At 34.9% G+C, this 11,090-nt stretch overlaps 1 protein-coding gene across 1 annotated transcript; it reads left to right on the forward strand.

Moving 5' to 3' along the window:
* Positions 1-1,875: 1,875 nt before the first annotated feature.
* LOC111085645 (zinc finger CCHC domain-containing protein 2-like) lies at positions 1,876-10,728 on the forward strand. The gene is made up of 2 exons (XM_022385232.1): positions 1,876-2,475; positions 10,372-10,728. The coding sequence occupies exons 1-2, from the start codon at positions 1,984-1,986 to the stop codon at positions 10,711-10,713; spliced, it is 834 nt and encodes a 277-aa protein (XP_022240940.1). The 5' UTR covers positions 1,876-1,983; the 3' UTR covers positions 10,714-10,728.
* The last annotated feature ends 362 nt before the right edge of the window (positions 10,729-11,090 follow it).

Here is an 11,090-nt window from a genome sequence, read left to right on the forward strand (position 1 = left end):
ACGGAAAATTAATTAACAAACGGAGACGTAACAATATTAAAGGGGTTATGTGTTACGATAAGCATATATTTTGTCTTTGCCTTACAAATTGCACAATAACTTGATTTGTCCAAACAGATTTATAATTTTCAAACAAAGGCTTTTATAATATCTTAAATAATATCTTGATAAAAATGCGCTGACTGTACTATTTTAAAACAAACAAACAAGACTGGTAAGTTTCCTACACAACAATGATCTAGAATTTTTTTTAACCAAGATATAAAAGGAGAGAAAAAAAAAGAACGTTTTTCAAAGTTGTTGTTGTTGTTTGTAATTAAGCACAAAGCTACACAATGGGCTATCTGTGCTCTGCCCACCACGAGGATCGAAACCCGGATTCTAGGGTTGTAAGTCCGCAGACATTCCGCTGTGCCACTGTGGGGGCGTTTTTCAAAGTAGACATGATTGGTGTACGGATGTCATGGGAAATATATTTAGTGCATAAAAGTGCATTAAGTTCAATATATCATTTGCATCCGACTGTAATTAATAATATTAGAATAACAAATACGTTCAGTAGTTCTAAATCATCCCAACAGCCTAGTTGTTAGCGTGTTGGAACGTGGATCTGACTTTCTATGGTTCGCGAGCCATTACCGCCAAAAATATCTCTCGTTTCACACTTTGGATCCGTAGGTGGGTTATAAGACTGGTGGCCAAATCCAACTGTCTGACAATAATAGCCTAACAATTTACAATGACCTCACCCAGTGACTCAGCAATAATTAAGTCTGAGAGCTTATAACGCTAAAAACCGCACTGATAGCCCATTGTGTAATTTTGTTTAACACAAAACAAATAAACTTACAGTGAGTGGTGTTGACCGTTGGGTGCTTTAAAAGGGGTAGCCTAAGGGTTCGTCTTATGTGGTGCTTATTATCTTCATTTCCTCTTGTCTGTCACTTCAAAGCTAGGGACGGCTTGTGCAAATAGCCCTTGTATAACTTTGCGCAAAATTCAACAAATCATCCTGACTCTGGCCTTAGTATGAGCAATTGAAAACATAGACCTAAGTGATCTCGTGAAAACTGAAAAAAAAAATTACTATTAACCCTGGCTTTTATCTGGATCTATTTTTATCATTCCATTTTATATCTTTATTATATTTCATCTGAAAATAACTTAATAGTCATTGCAAACTAAACCTTCTATGGAAAAAAAAAAGAGGTTGAAAGGCAGCGAATATTTTTTGTAAATAGTTATTTCTTACATTTTTTTGTAGTTAAATAGTTCGATTCTTTTGGATAAAGTAGTTTTTGTTATTTTTAGCGCAAACTTTTACAATGGGTTGCTATCTGTGCTTTGCATGTTTACTGTGGCAAACTGAACATCGGATTTTAGCGTTATAAGTTCATAAACTTATCGCTGAACCACAGCAGGACGGGTAGGGTAGTAGAAGAGCGTTATATTTTTTTTTTCAGAAAAATAAAACTTAACGTTTGTGATTAGTCTTTATTCATACCTTCAATAATAATATATAAATACGTTTTAGATTGAACTTTTGTAAGATTCATTCTCTAACCAAACTATGTGATATTCAAATAAACGTTTCGGACATATTTAGAGCATTAAGCTATTTTGAATGTTTTACATACGGAAATAACAAACAAACAAATGAGATATACATATATATTTACCAGAATTTGATTTGGGCATAAACTTAAAAAAAGAGGACGAGTGAAAAATGATGTTGATTAGTACAAATATGAAATATGAAGACAATATTATTTGGGTGTGCCCTGGCGAAAGAGAATTCAGAACCTAGAGTACCTCGCGTAGTATTTTCGCAATATGTGATTGGTCAAGGTCATAGCATCTGAAAGACCCGGATGTAGAGTCAGCTAGATGTCAGGCTTCTAATGGCGGCTCTCTTTCAGTGGTTGCTGAATTAATAAAAATCAGACTTTGGCATTTTTGTTATTTTATTGTCAGTAATGCGCCATGGTCTGCAAAGAAGAAGTCTGTTCTTGGTTTATAGAACTAAATGGCTCAAAACGAATAGATTTGATATGCGGGTTACTTAACATGTGCTTACCGCTGGAGTTGAGATTTTTTGGAACATGTCTGGAAGAACTGGGAAAGAAGGACTTTTACCATTTCAGGGATGTGGAGCAAAAAGCTAACAACGAGAAAGATTTAAAAGATCTGAGCGTTCATAATATAAGAGACAATGTAACGAGAAGCAAGTTAATTGTTTATTTAGCACTGCTGAATTCATCTAATCCTGCTTGTGCTAACACTTTCTACCAGATACTGACAAGTTTCAATCGAGAAACGGATAAACATGAGTTGTCAAATGGAGAGGTTGCTAGTGAGATTATTCTATTACTTACAATGGCTGTTCATCATCCTGCCTTTACATTTGAGCAGAAATCTGCTCTTGCTGAACAACTTGTCTGGGTAGAAAAAATGGTTGGAAGTGAAATAAATGAGGTAACTAACTTCCTACACATTCCTTGCTTGGAACGTAATTTGCTAGTTTAATGTGTTTGGTGTTGCTAATCTTGTTGGGTTGTTTGGTGTAAATAGGCATAGTGTAATAGTACACTATTTAGTTTAATCAGATTCTTTGTGATATTAACTGGTGGTGTGTCTTAAATATTTAACTTTAAGTTTATCAAAATTCTATTACAAAAATATAATTGAACCATTTGTCTGTTATTTTTTCAATGCGAACTGCCCAGAGAGACAAGAAAATATTTTAGTTTTAAATTCAACTATAAGCTTAAACTTTGTTATATATTTAGAATGCTCTAAGTTTTAAGCTGTTTGATTATTTTACTTTCTACCTCTATGTTTGATATAAATAACTTGCATAATTTTTGCTTTTTTGATTTAAACATGGTATATAATTTTGTACTTGGATGAAGGTCCTAAATAAACATACTCTTAAGAGAGAACAGTAACGTTATTCAAATCAGAATAATACCTAATTAACAAAACTTTTTTTTTCTAAAAAGCAGTTAACAATGCACTTCTTGATTTCTATAATTTTTAGTAATTACCATGATAATTTAGCTTACTCTCAGACTTTTCATAAATGTATACCAGGTATTTTCTTCCATAGTACAGGGGAGAAACTTTGGCCCCATAGATGTTTTGCATATTGGAGGTTTTTAGATGATGATAACCTTTGATATTATAAAGATCTAGGAATCCTTAAAGGAAACTGTTATTTTTACCTGTCATAACAACTTAGAGCATCCAAATTAATAGTGTGTGCAAAGCATTGCACATGGATTGACAGTTCTGCGAGTTATATCACATTGCAAACATTTTGTTCAAGTCCAAAAAAGATACAGCTTCTTTCAGTACATCTACCATATGCATCTTGTATATAAACTGAATTTGTCATTTCTCAGTTGTTGTTTATAAAATGCCCAATGAAACTTTCAGTAGAAGTTGAGGTCCATCCATCACTGGTAAGGGCAAAAACTTTACATTTCAGTTCAGTGTCAAGCTTGTCTTTTTTTCTCTTTGTACAGGTCTGAAATTACCACAGGAATAAAATTGGTCTTGAAAAGGATCTTGTATCTTGGTTTCAAAAGCAGAGTCCTAGAACTAAAATTATCTACCATTGAAAATGGTCTCCCATCCTTAGCCATAAAGATTTCAGTAGCTTTTATTTTATTATGTTTTTAATTTTTTGCTTTCTGATTGTTTGATTTTAATTTAATTTTTTTGTGGAGGAGGTTTCGGCCATGATGTGTCGCTAGTTGGAAACTACCTTGCAGTCTTCTACATCTCTGAAACCTCACCCGGATCTCCTGTTTCTGGAGGAATGTGGTTCTGGTGAAGAGGATTTAGACAGCCTTTTTCCACATCCAGATTTTGCTGCACCATCCTGTGCTACCCTTCTGGATTTCTCTTGTCCTCCTTCAGGTTTTTGGGTCATGATTTTCCAGCTATGTTACCTGTTATCCCTTTTTCCATCCACCTCTTTTTAAGGTTATTCACTTGTTTCCCTGAGGGTATTTTAGCAGATACACATACCCTTCTCTTTTTGGCATTGGCATGCTTATCTTCCTCTGCCATATCCCTTCATACATGGTTCCCTTTGTTGTTGGGATATTTTCTTGATATGGATGCTCTCTTGTCTCGTGTGTTTACCTACTTCCTGTTTGTGAGACAGTATTTTTGGGGATCTTCATGATACTTTGAAGGTCACATATCAACATTCCTCATTTGTTTCTTGTCTTTTCCAAACATCTTCTAGACCTTTTCTTATGTCTTGCCCCCATGTGTCCTCTCTACATCAACTTTTTGGAACTCCTTGCAGTTCATCAGGCCTTGGATTATTTCCTACTTTTAGTAAGAGGCCATTTGATCATGATCCATTCCAAAAAATATGACCATTGCCTTGTACATCAGTTGATAAGGGGGATCTGTTCCTGTTTGCTTTACTCTTGAACATTGGATCTCTTTTTCTGGGCCCAGTCTCAACAAGTTTGTCATTTTGCTTGTCATGTCCATAGTGCTCTGAATCTTGTAGTGGATTGATTATCTTGTCCCAACAAGATTCTACCTCTGAACTGGTTTCTTGCTCCTCCAGTTTTCCAGTGGTTATGCTCCCTGTTTGGTACTCTTCTTCTGGATGCATTTGCCATCAATTTCAATACCTAACTTCCCTTTATCTGGCCTATGGTTCTACATCCTTTAGCTTTGGTAGTGGATGCCTTCAGTCAAGATTGAACCAATTTTTACCTATATGCTTATCCTCCTATCCATCTTCTTCCTTGAGTTTTCTTCCCTATCAAAGTCACTCCAGGTCGAGTCCTTCTAATCACCCCTTTCTGGCTTGCCCAACCATGGTTTCCAACCCTGAACCTTTAATCATCCCCTCCCATACCTCTTCCACTTTCCCAATCTCTTCTACATCAGTCTTATTCTGCCATATTTCATCCTACTGTCACCACACTGTGACTTCATGCTTGGATTTTCTTTGGTCCCTTGCAAAAGGATTCTGACTCTCTATGCAGGTGGCCTTCCTTCTTTAAATGTTTCCCAGAGGAAATAGTGCATTTTCTGGAGCTGCTCTTTGCATCTTGATGTTTCACTTTCATGACCTAGTATACCCCCCCATTTTGATTTTTTTCACTGTCGCATATTTTCCTCTTCCGTCCTATCTCTCCTGATTCACCTACCCTGTCCGATTTCTCTACCTGATTGGAATCTCAGTATGGTCCTTCATGCCCTTACCCTTTGAACCTTTGGCCACTTGCTCATTGTACCACTTCTCTCTCAAAATGTATTTTTTACTCCTCTTCGCATTTGGTTGTCATAAGTCGGATATCTTCTCTATCAATGGCTCTATCACACTACCTATGTTCTCCCTTATTCAGATTGTAGTTTTTCCTCAAGATGTCTGAAGTGTATGAAGGGGAAGTCACCTTCACTTCTATTTTCCTCTCATCCGTTTCTCATTTGTGTTCCCATTCTGATCCCTATCATCACCTGCATCCAGTACGTGCTCTGATTTATTATGTTGCCTGCACTGCTTCTTTCTGTGGATCATGTTCCTGTCTTTTAATACCATGTAATAATTACTTTATGTGTGATCTTACTTTTACTGGATGGAATCGCCAGCTTATTCGTCTTGCTTATGCATCGTTATCCGTGGATTTTCTTTGCATTTTCAAAGTTTCCTCCCACCAGAGACGTCATCTCACTTTTTCCATGGCTGTCCACTTCCATTGTCCATTAGAAAAGATTGTGATGTGCAGGCTAGAATGTGGACCTTACCTCTCACATTTATAGCCTAATATCTGTATCATTTGGTTGCCTCCATCTCATCTGGTTATTGCTTGCCACCCATTGTTATTATCCATACATTATTTAGACAATGAAAGGGTATGTTCTTCCCTTTCCTGGATCCTACTCTGTGGCAAGTGGTACCTGTCCAGGTATACATAAATGTAAATTTGCACCATATGGCTGTACAGATCTATAATGCTCACTGAAGTGATGAGGTGTTTCATAAGACTGCTAGAGTTCACTTCGTGGTATCTTGCTTCATAAGTAAGGCCTAAACCAGACTGTACCAACTTGTGGACTATCATGAGTAAAGCAGTATTGGGATCACTGCCTATCCCTCCAGTCCTAGTTGAATAAGCCAGGGTTTTCATGGTCATCCATTGCACTATCTTACAGTGTTGTGTTCCTCCAGACTCCCCACTGTGTTGTCCCCCTTCATTCTTCCAGTGGAGTACGGTAGTCCTAGCCACTTACCATTTCTTAGCTGTTGGGGTGGTGGACCATAGAGGCCTCCTCCTGAGTGTGATTGTTTCCACTCAGTCGAGAGTGGGTGGAGTTATTCTGTTGGTGTAAATGGTAAGCTTTCTTCTCATACTGCAAACTGGAAGAAAAATTCCAGATGCCACTTGATTTTGGATTGGACAAATCCACCACATGCAGTTAACCCCTCCAGATGGCTTTTCCCCATCCTACTGCTGCCTGGATGTCTATTTCCAAGTGGCCTGATGTTGGATCAATGCAAGACCAGCCAGCAAAAGTCCTCACAAGTGTGGTTGATACGTTCTCTCCTCCTACCATGGACTGAAAGATAAATACCTGATGCTGCCTGGTTTTGGACTGGAGTTGACCTGCTGAATATGGTCTGACACACCCTAGCCACTCTAAATCATGTTGTGCATCCAATTACAGATTGGACATGTGTCTTTTCTGACCATTTTAGTGACACGTATCTTTACAAAAGGTAAAGAATACCTGGGAAAGATGAGGTGCACTTTCCCAAGGTGTGACCCTATACATTAGGCTTAACACTCCATGGATTCTCTTCAGGCACCTTCTGAAGAGTGCTCATCTTGATAACTTTTGCACCAGTCCCTCAACTGTTTCAATGTAAGATTCTAGCTATTATGTAAGGGGAGTTAAGATATCATATTGGAAATTGACATTTTCCTACACTGACCTCTTCTCACATTTCCCACTTCTCTTGGATCTTTTGTGCTTAATCTCGCAGTGATGATAATGCTCTACAGCATAGAGGGAGTCAGCTGCACTAGGAGAGTGTGTCACACTTTTGTTGGTGGAGAGTTGTTGCATGCTCATTTGCATGCTATATCACAGTTATAACACGAGAATTATGTGAGGTTAGGTGGGAGCATCAAGGCTACTGGCGAGCAAAAATAGTGCATATAAAAGGCAGCACAAGTCAAGGAAAGCTATTATGTGAGAGGAGGTATATATTTATTGGAAATACATTTTCAGTGTAGGAAAATGTTAGCTTTCATGATATTTTTTTATAAGCCAGAGCAGTCCCTGTGAATAATTTTTTGAGATTTTCTTATACAGCCTCTAAAAGATTTTGCTAGAGGTAGTATTATTTTAGATCTTTTCATTAGCACTGGAGAGGATTTAGTTAAAAATGTGGAAGTGCAAGGGCATTTAAGCGCTACTGATCTTAATATTATTACTTTGACTAGCATATACCCCATCAAAAATGACTGGGCAAGTACTATCACTCCCACCCTATACTATACCCTGACATCACATTTCATAGCTATCTGAAATAAATAAATTTTGCAAAATCAAGCTAGACCAACAAAGAGGCAGAAAGTGCAGTCGAGGCAGACAAGCATTGGTAAATTCCTTTGTGAGCCAATCAAAATTAAGATCATTCATGAAATGAATTCATGGCACATACATAGAATAACTATTGGTAAAAATCAGTTAGATTAACAACTTCTGATATATAGAAAAACCAGTGCATTTTGGTAATGCTACATTCCAACAATGGCTTTTATGTCATGTTGCTTAGCAACAAAAGTATAACTTAATATTGTTGTTAGTCTACCTACTGAAAGTATAAAATGAAATGTAAAGACAACAAAACTGGAAAGATACATGTTGGTTTCTTAACTTGGAGTCTCCATTGATTGAAGAGGTTTGTTTTTTTATGAAAATGTTGGTTATATAACAGAAAATAGCTTAATTCATAAATGATTTAAGTTTAAAATTGAATCGATATTTTTACTTTCATGATAAATTTTATGCACTTAGCTCTAGGCTATGTGATCCCACACTACGTCTTTACTTTAGGCTTATCATACCAAAACTTACAAAGTTTCACGATCCCCTTGCACTCCTATCATTAAAATTGTAATGGGCAGACTGTAATCGAACTATTCTATCTGGATAAATGCATTTTGGCTTTTATGACTCCTCCTATTTTGAGAAATCAAGTATGATGTGACATACACTGGCTTTTTTTTAGGTTAGATATTTGTTTGTATTGAAGCTAGCTAGAGTTTATTAGCCTTGTTCTCAATTTGAAAAAAAGCCAAGTTCCAGAAACTTGTAAGATATGGTAAGAAAGGATGACTAGGTGGCTATACAAATTGATAAAAAATATTACTAAATTTGGGGTGTTTTTTCCTTTGGCTTGATAAGTTAGCTGAAAAAGTATGTATTCATTCCAAAGCTTTGATTCCAACCAAAAGCACATTCTAAATTTTATATTAAATAGTACATTTTTTAAGAAGCCTTTTTCGATTTTATGGGATCCTGTTGTTTTGCAAGTGTTCATTGCCTATCAGACTTCTGTTTGAATTTGACGGTTAATTCAAGTTATCAGTGTATCAATAATGATCAGTAGACATTTTAATCCATTTCATACCACTTTATATTCAATGAAGAGCTGCATTTGTTTTTTTATTTTACCAGAATATTTCTGTCAGATGTTCTTACACTTATCAAAGGGTTTGTTTTTCATATTGGCACATAAAATGTAATGTATTACTTCTTACCAATGTTAACCTAAAAACTGAGAAAATGTAAGAGCCTTATGATTCAAATAACTTATTGAACTGAGTTGATTACTGCTGTTCTTTTGTATTAGTATGTAGAAGCAAAGAATGTGTTGTAATAGTAACTAACCAGTGAAAATGAGTAGTCAGACATGAAAAAATCATATTGACTCAGATCTTTAATCTGTTTTTAAAATATGTAGTTATTATTCTTAAATAATAATAAAAAAGTTTACAAAAATTATTTAAAACTTTTATTACCCATTATTCAATTTTAATTTTTTGTAATTATGTTAAAAAACCATCTAGATCCTCAATGTGCTCAGTTGATATTTATGGTACATAATGTTAGTTTTTCACAGTTTTGATTATAAACTTTAACATGTACAAAATATGCGTTATTTCTACTTTTGCATCTTTTCCACTGATTTTTTTGCAGTTTTTAGGAAGCAACTGTGTGATTGTTTTAGGTGTAGTCAAGTCAAGTTTTAATGCTTCATTTCAGCAATTAATGTTTAAGTGTTTTAATTTTTTACACTTAAGTTGAAAAGCTAAAAATAAAGACATGTCAAATAAAAAAAATGACATGCATATCTCCAAAAAAAAAGTATGTGCATTTTATGCAGACATGCTAGCTATTGGAAGCAGTACAATATTACTGAAATGCAAGCTCACCAAAAACTTTTTTAATTAATGGTAAATTTATTTACGTTTAATCTTAGCATTATTTCTCTTTCGTAATGCTTGTTTGTAAAAAAATGAGATAAGTACTGATAAGAATTTGACTGAACCATTTCGGGATTTTTATATACACAGATGTTTGTTTGTTTTCCTTAGTGGTTTAGTTCCATGTTAAACAATAAAATAAAATGAGAAATTTTATACTATGAAATGGTGATGTGGAGAATCAAAAATGGAACAACATCTGGTAATGATGAATATAAACCCAGTTTTTATCTAAAAAACATTAGCTACAAATCAATTCTCACTAAACTGCAAGTGTTGAGGCAGTCAATTAATATTTTGTCCACCTCATTCAACTTATAAAAGACAAGTATAACACTATTAAAAAATGTTGTTTTTCTGAGTGGTGATGTAAAACTTTGTGGGTGTTTGAATGTAACTGTAGTAAGAAAGGAAGAGTGTAATAGGTGAGGTTATCATTATCATTTAATCATAACTTCTCGGTAAGAAATTATCTTCTATGTATAGTGTTTTTGTACTATACATTTGATTTACTTTGGTAGTAGTTATATGTAATTTTATTTTAATTTTCACATTAACTGTAAGATTTTACTTGAAATCACAACTTATCTTGGCCACTATTTTAGTCACATTGAAAGTTTGTCTAGTAAATCATGATTTGTCATCTTAAGTTTATAATCTTTAGTTTTTCTGTTTTTATGTAAACTCTTTACTAAGGAAAATCTTTTCAGTTTATAATTCAAATGTGTGTGTTTGTGTAAATTTACAAAAACATATGCTTAACCAACAAAACACATGCTCATACATTTTAACTTTATTTATTGAGTCTAATTAAACTAATTTTGGGTTATTTCAGTGTCATTCAGCAAAGAAGTTATCTGCAAACTCTTTATCAAGTGCAATTTCTTCAGTTTATAATTCAAATACATCTGCTCATACATCACTACCTTTGTCAGCTGTACCCCACTTGTTGCCTGCTGAATCTATTTCATTGCCTAAGAGCATCACTAGTGCTGTAACAAGTACGTGCCCTTTGGTGTGTCCAGCAAGATGTAAACCAGATCACTGTCCAAGAGGTAAGTATCACCTCTTGTTTTGCCTTGCCCATTTGGCATCTAAGACTTGCAAGTATACATCCAGACAATTCCAAACTCATTTTTTCAGCAAATTGTTTAAAAAAAAGCATGGTAGGTTTTAATAAAACATTAACATATATTTCCTAAAAACATGTAAATAAGTTGTTTTTTTTCTTTATCAAAGGGGAAGCTAAAGGAAAGTTTGAATTAATATTTATTTCAATATCATTTACTTAGGAAATAATAAAAAATTTTAATTGGGAAATTAGGCTTTAAGCAAAATAAAAATTGAAAGTTCAGGATGTTGTAAAATATAAATTGGAACATCAGGATTGTTTGGTCTCTTAAGAATGACCAACCTCCAGGCCTCTTTCAACAAACAGTAAACTATTCTCGTAATACAACCCTCACCCTTCAAATATTCATCAACCTCTTTCTTAAACTCGCATAGGGTTGCAGCCTTTACTTTTATGTATGGCAGTTTGCTCCACATGTTTCT

The sequence above is a fragment of the Limulus polyphemus genome, unplaced genomic scaffold (assembly GCF_000517525.1).
Source record: "Limulus polyphemus unplaced genomic scaffold, Limulus_polyphemus-2.1.2 Scaffold525, whole genome shotgun sequence".
Lineage (NCBI taxonomy): Eukaryota > Metazoa > Arthropoda > Merostomata > Xiphosura > Limulidae > Limulus > Limulus polyphemus.

Excerpts from the sequence above, each read along its gene's own strand:
- LOC111085645 (XM_022385232.1), top strand. The coding sequence starts at position 1,984 with ATGGTCTGCAAAGAAGAAGTCTGTTCTTGGTTTATAGAACTAAATGGC. Across the intron at positions 2,476-10,371 it reads TTGGAAGTGAAATAAATGAG|TGTCATTCAGCAAAGAAGTT; the intron begins GTAACTAACTTC and ends GGGTTATTTCAG.